The sequence below is a fragment of the Typha angustifolia genome, chromosome 7 (genome assembly GCF_048772165.1).
Source record: "Typha angustifolia cultivar Huaian chromosome 7, ASM4877216v1, whole genome shotgun sequence".
Classification (NCBI taxonomy): Eukaryota; Viridiplantae; Streptophyta; class Magnoliopsida; order Poales; family Typhaceae; genus Typha; species Typha angustifolia.
In genome coordinates, this window is record NC_133245.1 from 1,447,686 (window position 1) to 1,471,679 (window position 23,994).

A 23,994-nucleotide genomic window follows, 5' to 3' on the forward strand; every position below is an offset into this window, starting at 1 on the left:
GCATAATTGTTCTTTTGAAACAAGTTAGCCAGTTGCTTTTAGGCCAACAATGAAGAACAGTTAGTATAATGATCCCACAATAAGATATTCATGGATACACAGTTTCAAAAACATTTTAACACAATAATGAGGAAAGGAAAAAAGAACATCTCCACTGCTGCCACCATTTGCATCCTTTGACCAAATACAGGATGCTTTTCAGACACCAAAAATAGTGTTAAAAGGGAATAATACCAAATGATGTCCATTGCACCCTGATTAGGGGAACAGATCATATAGTTTATGCATTAATGGAGAAACTATTGTCCGATAGACATCTTAAAGACTAGTGCTGCAGAATTACGCTTGTTGCTCCGTCGAGCTGGGAGGAAGCATCTCACTAGTGCTGAGACAAGAAATGTATTCATGATCAAAACATAGTTTGAAAAAGACAAACCAAAATTAAAGAGATTTAACATACCTCTGGCTCAGCAGCTGCTTTAGCCTCCTCACCTTTAAATCCATCATCACCTGCAAAGTATTTTGGCTTTCAGCGTAGAGATGGAAATTATTTTTCTCACTAAACATGAGCTGGAACCGAACAATGAATAAGAAATATGATCAAAAAAAGAGGAGAGAGAAAGTATTAATGTGTGGAATGCTCTGAACTAACCCTATTTTATAGGACATACAAATCAAATAGGCATACCTTCCATAACTACAGTTATTGATGTGACCAAGAATGTTTTTGTGTGGTACATTCCTAAAGAAAAAGAGAAAGCCCTATATCCTTGTAAATTTCGAAAATAAGAGAATGTTTGTCCCAATACAAAAAGCGCCTTAGGTATATCAATCCTCCTATTAAGTTTAATAGTTGTCAACACACTATTTTTAAACTTCCTTTGAGAAAAAAATAATTTTTAAGCATGAGAACAGAAAAAATGATTATCAACTCTTGCAACATTTTATTGCACATCTCATTTCTCTCTATCCTATATATTTTGCGAGAAGTTTCTCCCTATCCTGTATTACCTCCATCTTCAGGTAAATCAGAAGTCCAGAGAGTAAGATTGTCTCTCAGCAACTGCATAATCAAAGTACTATCCTTGTAGGACTCCTCAGTCAAGCTGTCCAGCTCTGCAATTGCATCATCAAAGGCTTGTTTGGCCAAATGGCACGCCCTAAAAATGTTCAGATATTATTGAAGTTACAAAAGGCCAAAAAAGAAAAGACAAAATGCGTGAAATTTTTAAGGGTTCAAATATACCTCTCAGGTGAGTTCATAATTTCATAATAGAAGACTGAGAAATTTAGTGCCAGGCCAAGTCGAATAGGATGAGTTGGAGGCAAATCAGAATTGGCTGTGTTTGACGCAGCCTAAAGAGGAAAGATGTTAGAGAAAATAATTATGGTATGAGAACAACAAAATATTGGACATGCCTGGTAGCCTTTCATGGATTGCTCAGCAGCTTCTTTTCTTTCTTGATCACTCTTAAACTCCGCAAGATACCGGTAGTAATCACCCTTCCTGCAATAGAGTCGGTACATTAGTAGTAGACTGAAAAGGACCAAACCAAAACAACACCGATAATTCAACTTCCACTGGTGGCAGCATTTAGACTGCCAAAGATTCACCAACTAACAAGATAGAAAAAAAAAATCAAGGTCTAAATTGGGAATGCATAAAAACAGTAATTCAATGAACCTATTTCATACATTGAATGAATTATAACAAAATCGGTTGAAAACATGGATTAGTCACTTGCACATTTCAGAATGCTTCCGTGTATCCACTATTGATTTATCCAGTGCACCCAGCTTCTAACACTGCATTATCAGTGTAAATGAAATAATACTGAACAGAAAAATCAACTAATTCCCAACAAGCAATATATCCACTTCAAAATTTCTTTCAGAAGCCATGTCCTATACAAGTAAGATGATAAAAAGAAGTGTAAAACACTCTTACAGACATAAACCTAATTCCATTTCCTGTTTTAGGGAGTACATAGGAAGCTATAAGTCTACAAATATTTAACGATAAAAATAGGAAATCCGAAATTTTAGCAAAATAACAAATAATAAATCAAATCAAAATGAGATAATAGCTAATCACTGCATAAAGTCAAGTAGCACAAACACTTACATCTTGTAATAAAAAACAGTAGATTCTCCAGAGCTAGAAGATGGAATCAGATGCTGATCTATGATAGACAAGATGTCATTGCATATCTTAGTCAGTTCCTCTTCTACCTTCTGACGGTACCCTTTTATTAGTTTGACATTCTGCTCATTCCCTTTTGATTCTTCTTTCTGCTCAATAGATGACATGATGCGCCATGATGCTCGACGAGCCCCAATGACATTTTTATAACCCACCGAGAGGAGGTTCCTCTCCTCAACTGTCAGCTCCAAATCAAGCTTCGCAACATTCTTCATACTTTCAACCATTTCTGCATCAATAAATTGAAATCATGTTTTGCTACTAACGAAGTATGTGCTCTTCCACGAATGTTGCTCTGGATATAAGCCAAGAAAGACGTCTACAAAAATTCGTTTTTCGTGAGTTAAAAACCTCATTTTGTGAAAAGGAAAAGAAAACTTGAAGATTATCTTAACCAACTAGTTTAATAAAACATTATTTTCACAACCATTTCTAATTCTACATTCCAACTTACCGAGTAAACAGATCACAGAAACCATCCAGTAAGCTTCCGTCAGCATAAAGTGAACGCCAAGTCATTTTAATACCGCCCACTCATTCATTAATTTCCTTTCTTTTCTGTTGGTTTCTCTTTGTGCAGATCGCCAGGGTAGAATTGGATTAGCTAATATCAACTAGAGAAGTACATTATCTACCAATGCCTCATTTCTTATTCTTTTTCAAAAAACATATCAAATTTATACAGTGATCGACCATTAAATCAGGTGCATTTGCAACGAGAAATCGAGACGTCATCCAAAGACTTAGATCCAGAGGATACAAGACTTGCTACAAAGATAAAAGTTAAAGTTTTGCAACAAAAAGCCAAAATAATATGAAAAACAAGCAGATTGACGCCAAACATAATTCGGAATGGACGTAAAAATCAACAAGAAAAAAGCACGGATTGAAGAAAATAGAGAGCCAAACCGTATGAGATCACACGGATCGGAGCACTCACCATCGTATCTTTCCGCTTGCTCCGCGAGCTTCGCCATGTAGACATGGTTCTCTCTCTCCATTTCTCCACGCCAAAGGGAAGAGAGAAGCCTTCGCAAACCCTAATAAGAGCTCTCTATTTGAGAGAGAGAAAGAGAGAGAGAGAGAGAAGAGAGAGAGAAGAGAGCGTCTGCGACGAAGAGATCCGAGATCGCCGTGGGGGGGGGTGAAGTATTTATTAGAAGATTAAGGACGTTAAAGGTCACAATCAGCCGTCCGTTTCTCCGAATCCAACGGCCTCCGAGCGAATCGTGATGCGAAGCACGTCGGGGTTGCGTTGGTCGAATCACAGCCGTCCGTTGTCCCCGTGATTTGAGCATGGTCAATGATCCGGGAAAAGAGCGCTTCGGCTCTTCATTTTATTTTCATTTGGTTTGGGCTGGCCCATGAATTTGTATGTCGCCCAATAGTAGCCCATTAACATACCAAGAACTCAAATACTTATCTCTGGAAGTCGGCGCCGTCGAGGTGATTAGAGGTTTCCAAGGCCGACTTTGCGTCTGCTTATTATAACATCGTTCCCTATCGGAAGACCCGTTCGATTCCCATCTCGCACGAGAAATCGTTGGATCCGCAGGAAGCGGAGAGAGCGATGAAGGAGACGAGCTCATCGGCGAGCGATCCGAGGCAGCCGTCGACGGCGAAGCCCTACGTGCCGCCGACGCTATCTCCTCAGGATCTTCCCATAGACTACGCCGGGTTCCTCGCCGTTGTCCTCGGTGTTACCGGCGTGATGTTTCGCGTACGTGTTCTTTACTTCTTCTCCGATCTGTTTTGAGTCTAATATCCTCTTCTTATCCTTTAGATCGATCAATATCTTGCTTGTTAGCTTCCGATCTATTGTATACGCCTCCTTGATGTCTTAGTCTTGATTACTTCGGTTCATCTGTAACCAGAGAATGGATCCTCTTTATTTGTTAGATCTGTAACTTATTTTTAGTTAAATGCGAACTCAAAAGGGGGAAGCAGGAAGAGAAGTTAGGATATCTGAGATGTTTATGCTTGAAAGCAACCAACTAGATCTTAGGTTTGAAAGAAAACAAAAGAAGAAATTCCGGCGATTAGGATAATGAAATAAGAGGAAAAGAAGTGCTTGAAAATCTCGTCCTCTCAATTTGTGTACACTTTTTTCAAGTTCTATTGCGGGTAGTATAAGATTCTCTGGAGTTGATTAAATTTTCTTTATTCAGGCTGTTCATGGTATTCATCAGATGTACTTGTTTGCTGTTTATTTTAGTTGTTGTTATCTATAACATTGTTCCCTGTTGACATCCTTTCTTCCTTTCCTCCAGTACAAGCTTTGTTCATGGCTGGCTATAATATTTTGTGCCCAGGCTCTTGCAAACATGAAGAATTTCGAAAATGATCTTAAACAGATATCTATGGCTTTTATGTAAGTAATATTTTCCTTGTTTATTTTCTTCCATTATATCTATTAAGATCATGATGCATATTTTCTATTGGATCCACCAATGAAATTACAAAGTCAATAGTATGTTTTTATATTGTGTTGCTGCATATCTTTATGTTCTTCAACTGTGACTAGTTGCTGCATGATTAAGAAGCTTTACTCTAGATCAATGTGGGATTGTAGAGTCATGTCATTGACCAGTTTTTTAAGAAAAAGTAACGTAATTCTTTGTTTCCATTTTTTAAGGAAAGAAAAGCTTAAGTAACAATATCCCTCAGGTAGCAGCTTCAATGTCTGTTATAAGTTATAATCAACCAACACATGAAGTAAAGAGAAGATACCATAATGCACATAACATTTTAACTGAACTTTATGTTTTCATTCCCTATAAAGAACATAACAGTACATTCTTTTCCTCAAAAGTGTTGCCTTCAGTATTCTCTTTTACTCCTTATCACTAATGAGAACTTGTTCTTTTGAGCTTTGGTTTGAAAATTATAAATTCATCTTCTTTTTCATTTGTGCTTCCTAAAGACCTGACCAACATAAGAACAAGCCGTAGTATTAGTTATTAAGCCCTTCCAATTATTTCCCTTGTATCATGCGAAAATTCTTTTATTTCTATGCAAACGTATCACCAAAACTTTGCAGCTAGTCCTTTTCCCCCTCTCTTTGATAGGTAATGGTGTTAGCCCTCTCTGCCTTAGGTCATCCATCTGAGGGTGGTTGGAGTGATGTATTGAGAAGTACAGAACAGAGCATTAAGAGGGTGGGTGGAAGGGTAGAAGGGAGGTAGGGTATTGGCTCACCTCAAGCTTAGGACAGGGTTGAGCCCCGGCCTGTCAGTTGGGGCTTTTCAAGTTGGGAATTGGGCTCGGACTTCCAAAGTGATTCATCCAATCCTAGTTCGGATTGTGTTGGGCCATGGTCTGGAAATTTTTGTTTGGACCTACGGGCTGGTGGTGGGTACCCTTGTGTAGTCCATCCTATACATTAGCAGTGGTTACTTAAACAATATCTTTTGTCTATTTCATTTTCTTTTTGTGATATGCATGATTGCATGTGATTGCCTTATAACAGCACCTAAGCTTGCTGATCTTACTGTTTAGTTTCTCTAGATTATTGAAGACTTATTTTCCAGAGAAAACTGCATGTGCAACTGTATGAGTTACAGTTGGTTGACACTGAATATCATGGGAGATGGTCAGAGTTTAGTTTACATAGACAGGTTAACATGACATCTCGATGATAAAACTGAAGAGCAAAAGATTTTGACAAGAAAAATAAATTCTTATTATTTCTTGCCTTCGTTCTTTTTTTATTTGGTCTTTCTTAGTCCTCATTGAGTTTAATTTAATGAGCAATATGTGGAAGAAAACATTAAATCTCAAATGGATGGGCAAATTCTTGTACATATATTTCAGTTCCTTTTCTGCAGCATTAAATCTGTTAGTTTCTTGATGCAACAATGTAAAGTTTAGGAGCTGCGAATGTATGTTATTCTAAGGACTTACATAACAGGGTGTTACTGATGACTCTGAACTGTGCCAGGTTTGCAGTCATGGGTTTGGTTACAAACTACTTTGGGCCTTCTCGTCCAGTCACCACGAAGCGCTAGATTTAGGTCTGCGGAACTGTCACCTAATGTTAGCATAATGTCTTGGAGCTTGATACAGGCATTGAGCATCCACAAAGCGCTAGTTACCTATAACAGGTCAGAAAGTGCTTGTTTTCTTGAATGTTATATTTGCAAGGATTGTACGAAGATTACATTGTTTCATGTGAATCTGTATTCGGGAAAAATTCTCGCTTGGATCTTGAATAGCTTATCATAATTGTGTGTTGTTTATTGTTTAATCGGATACCTATTATAATATGTAAGATTTGTGCTGCGCTTGATTTATGCCCATTACTTGTATAGCTATGCCCATTACTTGTATAGTTGTATATATTATATGAAAGAAGATGCTAAGTAGGGGCTAGTTACCTGTAACAGGTCAGAAGGTGCTTGTTTTCACGATCACATTGCTTCATGTGTTTTTGGGATAATTTCCTCACTTGGATCTTTAATATCGTATCATAATTGCATGTTGTTTATTATTTGGTTGGATGGTTATTATAATCTGTAAGATTTGATCAGCGCTTGATTTATGCGCGTTATTTGTAAAAAAAGAATTAAGAAGCTTATCTGATGCTAAATAAGCACATTTTTCTTTAGCTAGCGAGTTAGCAAACAAAAAAGAACAAAATAGAGTAGATAACATGGGTCTCACTTCACAAATTTTAAAGGCTAGTTAATTCTAAGTAATATTTATATGAAAAATAATGGTTTATATGATTTATTAATTTTAGAGAAACATACGGACAAATAATAGATTTTTTATGAGTATATGTGCTAAAAAGTATAGAGTGAGATATGTTCTTATATCTAGGACTGTCAAGCTTGACAAGTGGCTCAAGCTTGGCTCGGGCTCGGCTCAACTAAAGCTCAAGTTTATCTCGGCTCGATCAGAGCTGAGCCAAGCCTAAGTCGTTGAAATTGGCTTGAAATTAATATTGAGTCGAGCCTGAGCTATACCCGACTTGGTTCGATAACCTTACCCATCACCCTCACCCATCACCCTCGTCCACGAGACCACCACCCATAGCCTCACCCCACATGACCGGCCCACCCTCACCCTACCCTCAATTATCCAGCCTCCTCTTCGTTGGCCTCCATCGACAAGCCCTCACCACCTCCTCCTCTCCATCGACCTCTATCAGCAAGCTGCCGCCATCTCATCCCTCTCCGTCGGCCTCCATCGGCAAGCCATCGCCACTGCGCCACGTCCTCCTCTTCGTCGGCCTCCTCCTCCTCCATCGACCATTTTTGCCAGTGTCTTTCGACGAACTCCTCCTCCAGCGACGTTAGGCTCGGTGTCGACCTCTTTTTCTTCTTCTACTCCGTCGGCTTCCTCCTTCTTCATTGACCATCTTCTCCGGCCTCCTCCTCTATTGGCATGTCATCTCTTACTCTTCCTTTGATAAGCCACCGTCCACGTTTCCACTGCCCACGCTGCCATCGCCTTATCCTCTAATCAAGCATGAGCTCTGCTCGGGCTCTACTCGGGCTTGGTTAGGATAAGCTCGAGCTCGGCTCGAGTTGAGCTGAGCCGAGCTTAAGTAAAATTATAAAGCTCGAAAGTAATTTCATACCGAGCCTGAGCTGGAGCCGGCTCGCTCAGCCTCGGCTCGTTTACACCACTACTTGTATCAAGCTGCCATATGTATTTCAGGCCTAATAACTTATATAGATAAGTTGTCCTGTAATCAATAGATTATTTTTTAAAGAAATCAATAAATTATTAACTGCAGAGATCATTGAGGTCGGAACAAATAATTCAGTTTTTCTTTTCCTTTGTGCTTTAAAAAAATGGTCCTTTTTTTATCTTTCCTTTAAACCACGTGTTTTCTTTTTTTGGTTTGAGGCGACTAGGAAATTGCATCCATTCGTACAAAAGAGATAAACAAAATATAATAAATATAAATAATAAAAAAAAACCATAAAGTCATGGCGGCTCTAAGTAACAAGTCATGATATCAATTTGTTCGTCTATAGGACGTTTTTCCAGTCATTTGTAGGAGCGATCGGAGATCCAAAATAATAATAATAATAATTTGTACGGCGGAAACTTTTAAAATTGTTGTTTTGTTGCCCCTTAAATCTCGACTAAGATAAGACAAAAATGTGGTACAGTTATTAACTATTCAGGCACCTGCTAGTTTTACCAATAAACAGTGATTGTAGTTCAACCACCACATTGTTATACTTGTGTCAGCTCAAGATCGATCCGAACTCCAAAGTGCCCGTAATGGCCTCTCCTCATGTCCTGGTCCTCCCATTCCCAGCCCAAGGCCATGTCATCCCCCTCATGGAGCTCTCCCACCTCTTGGTAGCTGAAGGCTTCAAGATCACCTTCGTCAACACCGACTTCAACCACGACCGAGTCGTCGCCGCCTTGCTTAACGGAGGAGGAGACGTAGAGGAGGATCTCCGAGGCATACGTCTAGTCTCTGTTCCAGATGGATTGGAACCAGGCGAAGACCGAAACAATCTCGTGCGCTTGGTCGAGGGCTTCACGACCACCATGGCGAAGCACTTGGAGGAGCTGATAAGAGAGAACCGCGAGTCGGACGACGAGGAAGAGAAGAAGATGACGTGGATAGTCGCGGACGCGACCATGGGGTGGTCGTTCGCTTTGGCGAAAAGGATGGGGTTGCGGGTCGCCGTCTTTAATCCTGCCTCCGCCGGTTTGCTTTGGGTGACGCTGAGCCTTCCAAAGATGAAAGAAGATGGAGTAATTAATGACGAAGGTAAGTCTTTTTTTTTTATTCTTGTTGAATCTAAAAATAAAAACAGAGAGGAGTCACGAATCTTAATTCTCTAGTACTGAGATCATTAGTTGCAATCCGTGCATGCAGGTCTACCAATTAAGCAAGAGATATTCCAACTGAAGCCCGGGATGCCACCCATGAGTACGTTGGAGTTCCCCTGGAACAACGCCGGCGATGCCAAAGTGCAGAAGACCGTTTACCGATACGTAGTCCATAACAACCAAGCAGTTAATCCAGCTGAAATCATCGTAAGCAATTCCTTCCATGAGCTTGAGTCTTCTACCTTCACTCACTTCCCCAAAATAGTACCCATCGGGCCGCTCCTCGCCGGCGAACGGTTCGAAAAGTCTGTCGGGCTTTTCTGGCCTGAAGACCTGACCTGCATGACTTGGTTGGATGAACAGCAATCTAACTCTGTAGTCTATGTTGCCTTTGGCAGTCTGACAATCTTTGATCAGGTTCAATTCCAAGAACTCGCACCGGGGCTCGAGCTATCCGGTCGACCGTTTCTTTGGGTCGTTAGGCCCGACTTTACGAACCAGTCGAGCCAGGACTGGTTAGAACGGTTTCGGGCTCGAGTCTCAGGCCAGGGGAGGATGGTGAGCTGGTCTCCTCAACAAAAAGTACTAGCTCACCCTTCTATTGCGTGCTTCTTGAGTCACTGTGGATGGAACTCAACCATGGAAGGGGTGAGAAATGGAGTCCCTTTCTTGTGTTGGCCTTACTTCAGTGACCAGTTCTTTAATCAGAGCTACATCTGCAATGTGTGGAAGATTGGTCTGAAGATGATTCCTGATGCAAAAGGGATCATAACTAGGGAGCAGGTCAAGGGGAAGGTGGAGGAGTTGCTTAGGGATGAGGAAATGAAGAAAAGGGCCTCGATGTGGAAGGAGATTTCTGGTAGGAGCATCAAAGAGGGAGGGAGTTCATATGAGAATTTCCAAAGGTTTGTAAAGATGATGAGAGCATGAAGGTTGTTTCTATGGCGAAGTAATGATATGGTTCCCGGGAGGGGGATGGAGATATTGACCATTGTTGTATGCTAAATTGTGTTAATTCCCAAGCTGTTTGCCGTTTCCATTTTCTGGGAATTGCTCTTCTTTCTTTCTCTAAGAGAATCTCCTACAGATGAGGCTCCGAATATGGAGTTAAAATTGGAGTAAGAGCACGGTACACTCTAAAGACTCTATATTTATTAAAAGAATAACATAATATTTATATATTTATATTAGTTATTTAAAACTATTTAATATGTCCTCTTAGTGTTATTATTTTTTCTTAAAAAATATATGGTTAGAAAAATTTTATCGACATTTTTAAAATAAGACTAATATTCAATAATTTCATAAGTAATTTTAAATTACTAATTTTTTAATTAATCATATCGAAATTAATTTAATATAATTTTTATTTGATGTATTTCATGTTTGATGTATTTTATATCTTATGTATTTTTAATATTTAATATTTATATTGGGAAATAATTTTAATTAATTATATTTTAGTACATATAATTTATTAGACTAATTTTTATAAATAATAAAAATTTAAAATATAATTTAAAATTATACTCATTTTAAAGCTCTCGATGAGACCTTTCTAATGATATTATTTTTGTTAAAAATTAATTAATAAAATTAATTATATACTCAGTTTAACTAATTAAATTATTTAATAAATTATATAAAAAGAATTAAAATTGTTGAATGTAATAATTAATAATCAAATTTGGTATTTTTAAGAAGTTGAAATGACAAATAGAGTCGGGCTACATTTTTTTGTTGGGGCTTCAAATTTTGAGCTCCACTATTGCTGGCTCTAAATTTAGAGTTAGCATTGGAGTCCGATTGGAATCGCTCTTATTGTGCCGTAAACTTAATTTGTATTATATTTTAGCAACCAACACATAAGTTAAACGGAAAATACCATAACACACAACATTTTAATTGAACTTTATGTTTTCATTCCCTATAAATAACATAACAATACATTCTTTTCCTCAAAAGTGTTGCCTTCAGTATTCTCTTTTACTCCTTATCACTAATGAGAACTCGTTCTTTTAAGCTTTGGTTTGAAAATTATAAATTCATCTTCTTTTTCATTTGTGCTTCCTAAAGACCTGACCAACATAAGAGCAAGCTGTAGTATTAGTTATTAAGCCCTTCCAATCATTTCCCTTGTATCATGCGAAAATTATTTTATTTCTATCGAAACGTATCACCAAAACTTTGCAGCTATTCTTTTTCCCCCACTCTTTGAAGGTAATGGTGTTAGCCCTCTCTGCCCTAGGTCATCCATATGAGGGTGGTTGGAGTGATGTGTTGAGAAGTACAGAACAGAGCATTAAGAGGGTGGGTGGAAGGGTAAGAGAAAGGTAGGGTATTGGCTCACCTCAAGCTTAGGATGGGGTTGAGCCCCAACAAGCACCCACTTTCAAAAATCACGCGTTATTTATGTGGAGAGATCTACGTGACTCTAACATAATCTGTCAAATTTATTAATTTTAGAGGAACATACGAGCAAATAATAGATTTTTTATGAGTATATGTGCGAAAAAGTATAGAGTGAGACATGTTCTTGTATCTAGGGTCTCAAGCTTAACGAGCGGCCTAGGTTTGACTCGGGCTCGGCTCTGAGCCTAAGCTGTTAAAACTGGCTCAAAATTAATTTCGAGCCGAACATGAGCTAGAGTTGCTTAGGCTCGGCTTGATAGCCTTAATAGCGTAACTAGACAAGATCAAATGGCCCAGCCCGCCCGTGCCCAGCCCGGACCCGGTTTAGGCCCGGCCCGGCCCGAGCCCGAACTACCCATGGGCGGCACGGGCCAGCCCTTTGCCCGCCCGACCTGGCCCGAAAGTCCGCCCGTTTGGCCCGCAACTAAGCCCGCCCGTTATGCTACAGTGGCCTGCCCATTTGCTACAGTACCTTGCGTTTTGCTACAGTAATTTACCACTGCTACAGTAAATTATTTTGGTATTATACCGTTTTGCATTATTTTAAGCACACCTTTAAAAAATTTTAATTTATTTTAATTTTTTTAAATGAAGGAATATAAATATTTTTTTTTAAAATGAGCTAATAGTTAAAAATTCTAAAAATAGCTAAAATATGGGTTGGGCCGAGTGATTGGTGGGTCGGGCCAGCCCGGCCCGACCGACTAGCCCGATCTCTCACGGGCCGACGGGCGGTAACGGGCTAGACTATTCTAGCCCGGCCCGAACCCGGCCCGGCCCGAGTTATTGGTGGGTCGGGTCGTGAACAAATGTTTAAGCCCGGTTGGCCCGAAAAGCCTGGCCCGAATCCGGCCCGGCCCGCCCGATGATCATGTCTAAGCGTAACTCATCACCCTCACCCATCACCCTCACCATTATCCACCCGACCACCACCTATAGCTTCACCCGACGCAGCCTACCCCTCATCCATCAGACCACTACCCATAGTCGCAGCGACACGACAGCCCACCCACACCCCTCTTTTAAAACCCATAACTTATATAGATAAGCTGTCATATAATCAATTAATTATTTGTTAAAAAATCAATAAATTATTAACTGCAGAGATCATTGAGGTCGGAACAAATAATTCAGTTTTTTTTTCCTTTGTGCTTTATAAAAGAAGTGGTCCTTTTTTATCTTTCCTTTAAACCACGTGTTTTCTTTTTTTGGTTTGAGGCGACTAGGAAATTGCATTCATTCGTACAAAAGAGATAAAACAAAATATAATAAATATAAATAATAAAAAAAGCCATAAAGTCATGGCGGCTCTAAGTAACAAGTCGTGATATCAATTTGTTCGTCTATAGGACGTTTTTCCAGTCATTTGCAGGAGCAATCGGAGATCCAAAATAATAATAATAATAATTTGTACGGCAGAAACTTTTAAAATTGTTGTTTTATTGCCCCTTAAATCTCGACTAAGATAAGACAAAAATGTGGTACAGTTATTAACTATTCAGGCACCTGCTAGTTTTACCAATAAAGCAGTGGTTGTAGTTCAACCACCACATTGTTATACTTGTGTCAGCTCAAGATCGATCCAAACTCCAAAGTGCCCGTAATGGCCTCTCCTCATGTCCTGGTCCTCCCATTCCCAGCCCAAGGCCATGTCATCCCCCTCATGGAGCTCTCCCACCTCTTGGTAGCTGAAGGCTTCAAGATCACCTTCGTCAACACCGACTTCAACCACGACCGAGTCGTCGCCGCCTTGCTTAACGAAGGAGGAGACGAAGAGGAGGATCTCCGAGGCATACGTCTAGTCTCTGTTCCAGATGGATTGGAACCAGGCGAAGACCGAAACAATCTCGTGCGCTTGGTCGAGGGCTTCACGACCACCATGGCGAAGCACTTGGAGGAGCTGATAAGAGAGAACCCCGAGTCGGACGACGAGGAAGAGAAGAAGATGACGTGGATAGTCGCGGACGCGACCATGGGGTGGTCGTTCGCTTTGGCGAAAAGGATGGGGTTGCGGGTCGCCGTCTTTAATCCTGCCTCCGCCGGTTTGCTTTGGGTGACGCTGAGCATTCCAAAGATGATAGAAGATGGAGTAATTAATGACGAAGGTAAGTTTTTTTTTTTTATTCTTGTTGAATCTAAAAATAAAAACAGAGAGGAGTCACGAATCTTAATTCTCTAGTACTGAGATCATTAGTTGCAATCCGTGCATGCAGGTCTACCAATTAAGCAAGAGATATTCCAACTGAAGCCCGGGATGCCACCCATGAGTACGTTAGAGTTCCCCTGGAACTACGCCGGCGATGCCGAAGTGCAGAAGACCGTTTACCGATACGTAGTCCATAACAACCAAGCAGTTAATCCAGCTGAAATCATCGTAAGCAATTCCTTCCATGAGCTTGAGTCTTCTACCTTCACTCACTTCCCCAAAATACTACCCATCGGGCCGCTCCTCGCCGGCGAACTGTTCGAAAAGCCTATCGGGCTTTTCTGGCATGAAGACCTGACCTGCATGACTTGGTTGGATGAACAGCAATCTAACTCTGTCGTCTATGTTGCCTTTGGCAGTCTGACAATCTTTGATCAGGTTCAATTCCAAGAACTCGCACAGGGGCTCGAGCTATCCGGTCGACCGTTTCTATGGGTCGTTAGGCCCGACTTTACGAACCAGTCGAGCCAGGACTGGTTAGAACGGTTTCGGGCTCGAGTCTCAGGCCAGGGGAGGATAGTGAGCTGGTCTCCTCAACAAAAAGTACTAGCTCACCCTTCTATTGCGTGCTTCTTGAGTCACTGTGGATGGAACTCAACCATGGAAGGGGTGAGAAATGGAGTCCCTTTCTTGTGTTGGCCTTACTTCAGTGACCAGTTCTTTAATCAGAGCTACATCTGCAATGTGTGGAAGATTGGTCTGAAGATGATTCCTGATTCAAAAGGGATCATAACTAGGGAGCAGGTCAAGGGGAAGGTGGAGGAGTTGCTTAGGGATGAGGAAATGAAGAAAAGGGCCTCGATGTGGAAGGAGATTTCTGGTAGGAGCATCAAAGAGGGAGGGAGTTCATATGAGAATTTCCAAAAGTTTGTTAAGATGATGAGAGCATGAAGGTTGTTTCTATGGCGAAGTAATGATTTGGTTCCTGGGAGGGGGATGGAGATATTGACCATTGTTGTATGCTAAATTATGATAATTCCCAAGCTGTTTGCCGTTTCCATTTTTTGGGAATTGCTCTTCTTTCTTTCTCTTAGAGAATCTCCGACCGATGAGGCTCCGAATATGGACCCAAAAATGGAGTCACTCTAAATATACAGTACTCTATATTTATTAAAATAATAATAAATATTTATATATTTATATTAGTTATTTAAATTATTTAATAAGCTATTTTAGTGTTATTATTTTTTAACGGTTAAAAAAATCTAATTAAGATTTTTAAAATAAGACTAATATTCAATAACTTCAGAAATAATTTTAAATTACTAATTTTTTAATTAAACACATCGAAATTATTTTAATGTAATTTTTATTTGATGTATTTCATGTTTGATGTATTTGATATATTTTAATATTTAACATTTACATTAGAAAATAATTTTAAATAATTATATTTTAGTACACATAATTTATTAGATTACTTTTTATAAAAAAAATTTAAAATATAAATTAATTCAAAAATAATTTAATATTATACTCATTTTAAAGGTCTCGATGAGACCTTTCCAATGATATTATTTTTGTTAAAAATCGATTAATAAAACTAATTATATACTTAGTTTAACTAATTAAATTATTTAATAAATTATATAAAAAGAATTAAAATTACTGAATGCAATAATTATTAATTAAATTTGATATTTTTTAAAAAGTTGAAAAGACAAATAGAGCTGGGCTCCATTTTTTTGTTAGGGCTCTAAATTTGGAGCCCCACTATTACTAACTCTAAATTAAGAGCTAGCATTAGAGTCTAGTTGGAGTCGCTCTTATTGTGCCATAAACTTAATTTGTGTTATGTTTTAGTGACCAACACATGAAGTTAAACGAAAAATACCATAACTCACAACATTTTAACTAAACTTTATGTTTTCATTCCCTATAAAGAACATAACAATACATTCTTTTCCTCAAAAGTGTTGCCTTCAGTATTCTATTTTACTCCTTATCAGTAATGAGAACTTATTCTTTTGAGCTTTGGTTTGAAAATTATAAATTCATCTTCTTTTTCATTTGTGCTTACTAAAGACCTGACCAACATAAGAACAAACTGTAGTACTAGTTATTAAGCCCTTCCAATCATTTCCCTTGTATCATGCGAACATTCTTTTATTTCTATCCAAACGTATCACCAAAACTTTGCAGCTAGTCCTTTTCCCCCTCTCTTTGATAGGTAATGGTGTTAGCCCTCTCTGCCTTAGGTCATCCATCTGAGGGTGGTTGGAGTGATGTATTGAGAAGTACAGAACAGAGCATTAAGAGGGTGGGTGGAAGGGTAGGAGGAAGGTAAGGGTATTGGCTCACCTCAAGCTTAGGACATGGTTGAGCCCCGGCCTGTCAGTTGGGGCTTTTCAAGTTGGGAATCGGGCTTGGACTTCCAAAGTGACTCATCCAATCCTAGTTCGGATTGTGTTGGGCCATGGTCTGGAAATTTTTGTTTGGACCTACGGGCTGGTGGTGGGTACCCTTGTGTAGTCCATCCTATACATTAGCAGTGGTTACTTAAACAATATCTTTTGTCTATTTCATTTTCTTATTGTGATATGCATGATTGCATGTAATTGCCTTATAACAGCACCTAAGCTTGCTGATCTTACTGTTTAGTTTCTCTAGAGTATTGAAGACTTATTTTCCAGAGAAAACTGCATGTGCAACTGTATGAGTTACAGTTGGTTGACACTGAATATCATGGGAGATGGTCAGAGTTTAGTTTACATAGACAGGTTAATACGACATCTCAATGATAAAACTGAAGAGCAAAAGATTTTGACAAGAAAAATAAATTCTTATTATTTCTTTCCTTCGTTCTTTTTTTATTTGGTCTTTCTTAGTCCTCATTGAGTTTAATTTAATGAGCAATATGTGGAAGAAAACATTAAATCTCAAATGGATGGGCAAATTCTTGTACATATATTTCAGTTCCTTTTCTGCAGCATTAAATCTGTTAGTTTCTTGATGCAACAATGTAAAGTTTTGGAGCTGCGTATGTATGTTATTCTAAAGACTTACATAACAGGGTGTTAATTTATAAACATATTAAAAGACTAAGGGCTGGCTTATGATTCATAGGTTGGGCTGGGCTCAAGGCCTAGCCAGCATTAGTGTTGAGGAAGTGGGCTGCGGGCCTACCCACAGCCCACTAGGCCGAACAATAGGGTGGCTACAGGTGTGGGCCACGGCCCACCCTATAGCCTGCCTAGAGATGGGGTGGGCTAGGCTTATGAGTCCAATCCACCACTACAACCACCAAAAATAAATTTGGGTGGACTCCGCTGAGCCCAATCCACCGCTAGCTATGGGCATGGGCCACAGCCCACCACGTAGCCCATAGAGGTCAGGTGGATTGGGCTCACAAGCCCAGTCCACCGCTAACTACGGGCTTGGGCTGCAGCCCAACTCGTAGCCAACACAAGCTGCTGGGGGTTTGATCCAACCCCCACCTAGCTCAGTCTTCTTTTAGAGAAGAAGACTGAGATAGAGAGATGGAGATGGAGCTACTACTACCGATGATCACCGTCGCCAACAGCCAAGCTCCACCGGCTCCCCAAAGTAAACGGGGTCGACTTGGGTTGAAGCCGGGGTTGAACCATCAGCCAGTGTGGCCGACTGTGAGGAGTGAGGAACTCCATGGCCGACGACCATGGAGCTTCCTAACTTAGTGAAAATGAGCTCGAAGCCCTCATCTCAAGTACCCACCTCTTCCATGTGAAGAGGTGAGTCGATCGAGGTTGATGTGCGAGGCCACCACCGGCCTGGTGATAGGAGGCGACATGGCATTGCCTTCTATGCACCTCATGGGTACCCAAATTGGGTACCCACGGTAAGAGGCTGATGCGAAAAAACTTTCCGGGCCAGTGGGTAGTCGACCCAAAGTCGTCGGCCGACGAATTTCTTCGGCGAAGATATAAATGAATATACTACAATTAACTATGATTTACTAAGCAATATTCAAATTAATTTAAAAGGGGGGGAGGAGGCTGACCAGAGAATTGAGGTCAGGGGGTTTTGATTGGCCGTCGACGCTTTGGTGATCCACTGTCCGCAACGAGATCTTCGGCGACTCGAAAAAAGAAAAGAGAGGAAGAGATGGAAAAGTGAGAGAGAAAGACAGCGGAAGAAGAAAACACGAGGGGGGTGGAAATATATATAGACACGAAGGGAAGAGTGAGGGTGGAGTGGAGTTCAGCTCCACTCTGGCACCTCTCCCACCTCTCGCAACTAACTGCGAGAGATGGGGTAGAGGAGGACTGGGTCAACGCACGCGCTGCGGGTAGAGTGTCTGCAATGCTTCTTTTTTTTTTCTTTTTTTCTTTTTTTCTTTTGTTACAGTGTCAGTTGGGACACCGGGGCTTTTCAAGTTGGGAATCGGGCATGGGCTTCCAAAGGAACAGGTTAGAAAGTGCTTGTTTTCTTGAATGTTATATTTGCAAGGATTGTACGAAGATTACATTGTTTCATGTGAATCTGTTTTTTGGGAAGATTATCTGATGCTAAATAAGCACATTTTTCTTTAGCTACCGAGTTAGCAAACAAAAAGGAACAAGATAGAGTAGATAACATGGGTCTCACTTCACAAATTTTAAAGGCTAGTTAATTCTACGTAATATTTATATAAAAAAAATAAAGGTTTTAAAAAGAAACTGTGTTTTGAGAGTATATATTTATTAATTTTAGAGGAACTTACGAACAAATAATAGATTTTTTATAATTATATGTGCTAAAAAATATAGAGTGAGACATGTTCTTGTATCTAGGGTCTCAAGCTTGACGAGCGGCCTGGGCTTGACTCGGGCTCGGCTCAACCTTGATAGCTTAACTCATCACCTTCACCCATCACCCATCACCCATAGTCTTACCCCCACGCGGCCTACCCCTCATCCATCAAACCACAACCCATAGCCTCACACGACAGAGACAGCCCACCCTCACCCCTCTTTTAAACCCATAACTTATATAGATAAGTCGTCCTGTAATCAATTAATTATTTCTTAAAAAAATAAATTATTAGCTCCAGAGGTCATTGACGTCGGAACTAATAATTCAGTATTTTTTCCTTTGTTCTTTAAAAAAAATGGTCCTTTTTTATCTTTCCTTTAAACCACGTTTTTTCCTTTTTTGGTTTGACGCGATTAGGAAATTGCATTCATTCATGCAAAAGAGATAAACAAAATATAATAAATATAAATAATAATAAAAAGCCAAAAAGTCATGGCGACTCTTCGTAACAAGTCACGATATCAATTTGTTCGTCTATACGACGTTTTTCCAGTCATTTGTAGGAGCGATCGGAGATCCAGAATAAAAATAATAATATTTTATAGGGCAGAGAAGCCCCTTAAATCTCGATTAAGATAAGACAAAAATGTGGTACAGTTATTAACTATCGAGGCACCTGCTAGTTTTATCCATAAAGCAGTGGTAGTAGTTCAACCACCACACTGTTATACTTGTGTCAGCTCAAGATCGATCCAAACTCCAAAGTGCCCGTAATGGCCTCTCCTCATGTCCTGGTCCTCCCATTCCCAGCCCAAGGTCATGTCATCCCCCTCATGGAGCTCTCCCACCTCTTGGTAGCTGAAGGCTTCAAGATCACCTTCGTCAACACCGACTTCAACCACGACCGAGTCGTCGCCGCCTTGCTTAACCAAGGAGGAGACGAGGAGGAGGAGCTCCGAGGCATACGTCTAGTCTCTGTTCCAGATGGATTGGAACCAGGCGAAGACCGAAACAATCTCGCGCGCTTGGTCGAGGGCTTCACCACCACCATGGCTAAGCACTTGGAGGAGCTGATAAGAGAGAACCGCCAGTCGGATGAGGAGGAAGAGAAGAAGATGACGTGGCTAGTCTCGGACGCGAGCATGGGGTGGTCGTTAGATTTGGCGAAGAGGATGGGGTTGCGGGTCGCCATCTTTAATCCTCCCGCCGCCGGTTTGCTTGGATTGATGCTGAGCATTCCAAAGATGATAGAAGATGGAGTAATTAATGACGAAGGTAAGTTTCTTTGTTTTTTTATACTCTTGTTGAATCTGAAAATAAAAACAGAGAGGAGTCATGAATCTTAATCCTCTAGTACTGAGATCATTAGTTGCAATCCGTGCATGCAGGTCTACCAATTAGGCAAGAGATATTCCAACTGAAGCCCGGGATGCCACCCATCAGCACGTTGGAGTTCTCCTGGAACAACGCCAGCGATGCCAAAGGGCAGAAGACCATTTACCAACTCGTATTCCATAACATCCAAGCAATTAATCTAGCTGAAATCATCGTAAGCAATTCCTTCAATGAGCTTGAGTCTTCTACCTTCACTCACTTCCCCAAAATAGTACCCATCGGGCCGCTCCTCGCCGGCGAACGGTTCGAAAAGTCTATCGGGCTTTTCTGGCCTGAAGACCTGACCTGCATGACTTGGTTGGATGAACAGACATCTAACTCTGTAGTCTATGTTGCCTTTGGCAGTCTGACAATCTTTGATCAGGTTCAATTCCAAGAACTCGCACACGGGCTCGAGCTCTCCGGTCGACCTTTTCTATGGGTCGTTAGGACCGACTTTACGAACCAGTCGAGCCAGGAATGGTTAGAACAGTTTCGGGCTCGAGTCTCAGGCCAGGGGAGGATAGTGAGCTGGTCTCCTCAACAAAAAGTACTAGCTCACCCTTCTATTGCGTGCTTCTTGAGTCACTGTGGATGGAACTCAACCATGGAAGGGGTGAGAAATGGAGTCCCTTTCTTGTGTTGGCCTTACTTCTGTGACCAGTTCTTTAATCAGAGCTACATCTGCAATGTGTGGAAGATTGGTCTGAAGATGATTCCTGATGCAAAAGGGATCATAACTAGGGAGCAGGTCAAGGGGAAGGTGGAGGAGTTGCTTAGGGATGAGGAAATGAAGAAAAGGGCCTCGATGTGGAAGGAAATTTCTGGTAGGAACATCAAAGAGGGAGGGAGTTCATATGAGAATTTCCAAAAGTTTGTTAAGATGATGAGGGGATGAAGGTTGTTTCTATGGCGAATTAATGATATGCTACATGGGAGGGGGATGGAGATATTGACCATTGTTGTATGCGAAATTGTGTTAATTCCAAGCTTCATTTCCTGGGAATTGCTCTTCTTCTTTCTTTCTCTTATTGTGCCATAAAGCTTAATTTGTGTAATAATTTTACCAACCAATACATGAAGTTAAAACGGAAAATACCACAACACACATAACATTTTTATCTGAACTTTATGTTTTCATTCCCTATAAAAATAAATAATAAAACCATACATCAATGAGAACTTGTTCTTTTGATCTTTGGCTTTGAAATTATAAATTCATCGTCTCTTTCATTCTCGCTTACCATGGACTGGACCTACACAAGAACAAGCTCTAATTTTATTTATGAAGCCCTCCCAATCCTTTCCCTTATATCATGCGAATATTCTTTTATTTCTATCCAAACATGTCGCCAAAACTTTGCTACTCATTTTCCTCGTTTGTTTGATAGGCTAATTAATGGTGTTTGCCCTCTGCCATGGTCATCCATCTGAGGGTAATTAGTTGGACTGAGGTATTGAGAAGTTTAAAGGAACAGAGAATCAAGAGAGTGAGTGGAAGGTTAAGAGCGAGGCAGGTAGGACGGGAGGAGTTTTATTTTTAATCTCCTGAGTGAGAGCTCTGTCAGATCTTAGATAGACTCTGCTCAAATATAATATTTATTAATATTACTGGATATATTTAATAGTTTCTGGTTCGGCTCAGAAAAATACTTAGATTGTTTTATAGCTTAGCAGGTTAGGCTCGTGGTCGATCAGTCCCAACTCGGCTTGAGCCGAGTCGAGCCGGAACCCTAAGCTAAGCTCAAAATTAATTTCAAGCCAAATCTCAGCTAGGGCCATGTCATCCCCATCACGGAACTCTCCCACGGTCCCAAAGAGGTGGCTGAAGGCTTCATGGTCACCTTCGTCATCACCGACTTCAACCACGACCGAGTCGTCGTCGCCGCCTTGCATAACAAAGGAGGAGACGAAGAGGAGGAGCTCCGAGGCATACGTCGAGTCTCTGTTCCAGATGGATTGGAACCAGGCGGAGACCAAAACAATCTCGCGCTCTTGGTCGAGGGCTTCACGACCACCATGGCGAAGCACTTCGGGGAGGTGAGAAGAGAGAACCTTGAGTCGGAGGAGAAGAAGATGACGTGGTTAGTCGCGGACGAGGGCATGGGGTGGTCCTTCGCTTTGGCGAAGAGGATGGGGTTGCGGGTCGCCGCGTTCAATTCTCCCATTGCCGCTTCGCTTGGAGCGATCATGAGCATTCCAAAAGATTAAAAATTATTGTTTGATTTGATCAATTAAATCTAAAAGATAATATTTTAAAAAACTAATCAGACTCAGATACTGTCTATACAGTCTATTAGCATCCACTTAAATCAAGTGCATCTAGCTATTCCAACTTGACTCATCTTTTTTATCTTATTTCAAACTTAACCTAACCCTCAACTCATCTTCGTCCTCTCATTTCGACTCAAATCCAACTCCAAATCATCTTCTCTCTTGTGGTGTCGACTCTAATTTTTTTTTTCTCTAGCTATGCACCTGGCTATCATATGTATTATTATAAAATATAACTCATTAAATATTTATTTAATAAGTTATAAAATACAATAACTTTACAATCAACCAAATAAGTTATATATTTTTAAGTACAAAAAACTAAACAACCCCGATATGCATATATAGGTTTATTATGGCGGACTAATTATATGTCAAACAATTCAAAAAAAAATTGATAAACACTAAATGAGAAACAAATTGAACACTTTGTGTTGCTTAGCTTCAGGAATTGAAAGCGGTTAAAGTTGCAGTGGAATGTGAAATATAGTAAAATAAATAGTCAGAGTAGATTATTCTCCTCATAGAAAGCCAGCTCGAGCCAGCAATTCAAATAGTCAGTAGAAGGAAACTGAACCACTCAAAATAGCAAGTGATGATTAGAGAATTGTCTTTTATGTCATAATGATCACACTAAGTAAGCATTCCATATTCCCCATCTATAACTTAATTACTTGCCAAAATGGTTGAAATTAATTTTCAAACTTATCTAGTCTATTCTCTCTCTCTCTCTCTTGTTAACTCGTGCCTATAAATTGCGGTTAGTGTAAGTTGGTTCCATCAAACATGGTAAAAGAGAGTAAAAGTTCAGATTCCAAGATGAAGAATATGGGTGTGGTTTGTGTTGCAGTTCTGGCCATGGCTTTGCTTTTCTCCAAAGCATTGGCCCAAGGTTGGGACAATGCGTTTGCTACTTTCTACGGGGATATGTCTGGAGGAGAAACCATGCGTAAGCTTCTCGATCTCTCCTCGATCCAACTCGATCATAAGAAAATAAGTTCAAAAGTGTCCGATTAATATATAGATAGATAGATAGATAGATAGATACGACGGAAATGAGAATATTTTGTTACACTTATGCAGAAGGAGCTTGCGGCTATGGCGACCTCTTCAAGCAAGGCTACGGCCTGGAGACGACGGCCCTGAGCACGGTGTTGTTCAACAACGGGCAGACCTGCGGTGCCTGCTTCGAGGTCCAGTGCTTCAACTCGACGGAGTGGTGCGCGCCGGGCACCATCACCATCACGGCCACCAACTTCTGCCCCCCGAATTACTCCAAGCCCAGCGACGACGGCGGGTGGTGCAACCCCCCTCGCAAGCACTTCGACCTCTCCATGCCCATGTTCGTCAAGATCGTCAAGGACTACCACGCCGGCATCGTCCCGGTCCAGTTCCGCCGCGTCACATGCGTCAAGACGGGCGGCATCCGGTTCGAGATCAAGGGCAACCCCTACTGGATACTTGTGCTGGTGTACAACGTGGCCGGGGCCGGAGACGTGACGGCGGTGTCGGTGAAGGGGTCGAGTACCGGCTGGATAGTGATGACGAGGAACTGGGGGCAGAACTGGCAGACGAACGTGCAGCTCGTCGGGCAGAGCTTGTCGTTCCAGGTGACGACCAGCGACGGCAGGATGGTGGAGTCGGATGACGTGGCGCCGGCGAACTGGCAGTTCGGGCAGAACTTTGAGGGCAAACAGTTCTAACGCGATCTAGCGAGAATGTCAAGCTGCAAATCATTGCTGGTTCTTTTTGTATAATCTCATCGGTTTATTCTATGCATCAATTGCTTGAGTTCTCAAGTATACAATAATATTATAATATGAAATAGTAGGTTCGCATAAATTCGTCTCTCTTTAAACAATAAAATTATTTGGGAAATTAATTAAAAAAACACAGTGTATAACAGAAGGTAATCATATACATTAGTTAAGTTAAACTATAAGCATAAAAAGTCAAATGCATTTCAATAAACTCATCTTCTCCGTTAAAAATCTTTTCCAAAAGACTA

At 40.7% G+C, this 23,994-nt stretch overlaps 7 protein-coding genes across 8 annotated transcripts; 6 read left to right on the plus strand and 1 right to left on the minus strand.

The window, feature by feature from the left end:
• Positions 1 to 50: 50 nt before the first annotated feature.
• Positions 51 to 3,240, minus strand: LOC140762658 (14-3-3-like protein GF14 iota). Of its 2 annotated transcripts, XM_073100541.1 has the most exons (8): positions 3,144 to 3,240; positions 2,658 to 2,773; positions 2,126 to 2,522; positions 1,420 to 1,507; positions 1,247 to 1,356; positions 1,012 to 1,160; positions 461 to 510; positions 51 to 385 (listed from the first exon to the last, which is right to left on the minus strand). In XM_073100541.1, the coding sequence occupies exons 3-8, from the start codon at positions 2,428 to 2,430 to the stop codon at positions 380 to 382; spliced, it is 708 nt and encodes a 235-aa protein (XP_072956642.1). In that variant the 5' UTR covers positions 2,431 to 2,522; positions 2,658 to 2,773; positions 3,144 to 3,240; the 3' UTR covers positions 51 to 379. The 2 variants fall into 2 exon arrangements, with proteins under 2 accessions (XP_072956642.1, XP_072956643.1); XM_073100542.1 differs by lacking the exon at positions 2,658 to 2,773 and having other exon boundaries at positions 2,126 to 2,432; positions 3,144 to 3,195.
• A 454-nt stretch (positions 3,241 to 3,694) lies between these two features.
• LOC140762659 (protein Asterix) lies at positions 3,695 to 6,495 on the plus strand. Its single transcript, XM_073100543.1, has 3 exons — positions 3,695 to 3,923; positions 4,474 to 4,574; positions 6,144 to 6,495. The coding sequence occupies exons 1-3, from the start codon at positions 3,774 to 3,776 to the stop codon at positions 6,208 to 6,210; spliced, it is 318 nt and encodes a 105-aa protein (XP_072956644.1). The 5' UTR covers positions 3,695 to 3,773; the 3' UTR covers positions 6,211 to 6,495.
• A 133-nt stretch (positions 6,496 to 6,628) lies between these two features.
• On the plus strand, positions 6,629 to 10,115 carry LOC140762657 (UDP-glycosyltransferase 83A1-like). The gene is made up of 2 exons (XM_073100540.1): positions 6,629 to 8,945; positions 9,054 to 10,115. Exons 1-2 carry the CDS (start codon positions 8,444 to 8,446, stop codon positions 9,935 to 9,937), a joined length of 1,386 nt encoding a protein of 461 aa, XP_072956641.1. The 5' UTR covers positions 6,629 to 8,443; the 3' UTR covers positions 9,938 to 10,115.
• Positions 10,116 to 12,960: 2,845 nt separating this feature from the next.
• On the plus strand, positions 12,961 to 14,701 carry LOC140762743 (UDP-glycosyltransferase 83A1-like). The gene is made up of 2 exons (XM_073100671.1): positions 12,961 to 13,524; positions 13,633 to 14,701. The coding sequence occupies exons 1-2, from the start codon at positions 13,023 to 13,025 to the stop codon at positions 14,514 to 14,516; spliced, it is 1,386 nt and encodes a 461-aa protein (XP_072956772.1). The 5' UTR covers positions 12,961 to 13,022; the 3' UTR covers positions 14,517 to 14,701.
• A 4,337-nt stretch (positions 14,702 to 19,038) lies between these two features.
• LOC140762703 (UDP-glycosyltransferase 83A1-like) lies at positions 19,039 to 20,718 on the plus strand. Its single transcript, XM_073100606.1, has 2 exons — positions 19,039 to 19,613; positions 19,727 to 20,718. Exons 1-2 carry the CDS (start codon positions 19,112 to 19,114, stop codon positions 20,608 to 20,610), a joined length of 1,386 nt encoding a protein of 461 aa, XP_072956707.1. The 5' UTR covers positions 19,039 to 19,111; the 3' UTR covers positions 20,611 to 20,718.
• An 830-nt stretch (positions 20,719 to 21,548) lies between these two features.
• LOC140762096 (UDP-glycosyltransferase 83A1-like) lies at positions 21,549 to 21,923 on the plus strand. Its single transcript, XM_073099715.1, has one exon. The coding sequence runs from the start codon at positions 21,549 to 21,551 to the stop codon at positions 21,921 to 21,923; it is 375 nt and encodes a 124-aa protein (XP_072955816.1).
• Positions 21,924 to 22,772: 849 nt separating this feature from the next.
• LOC140762101 (expansin-A4-like) lies at positions 22,773 to 23,712 on the plus strand. The gene is made up of 2 exons (XM_073099719.1): positions 22,773 to 22,935; positions 23,070 to 23,712. Exons 1-2 carry the CDS (start codon positions 22,773 to 22,775, stop codon positions 23,687 to 23,689), a joined length of 783 nt encoding a protein of 260 aa, XP_072955820.1. The 3' UTR covers positions 23,690 to 23,712.
• Positions 23,713 to 23,994: the final 282 nt, after the last annotated feature.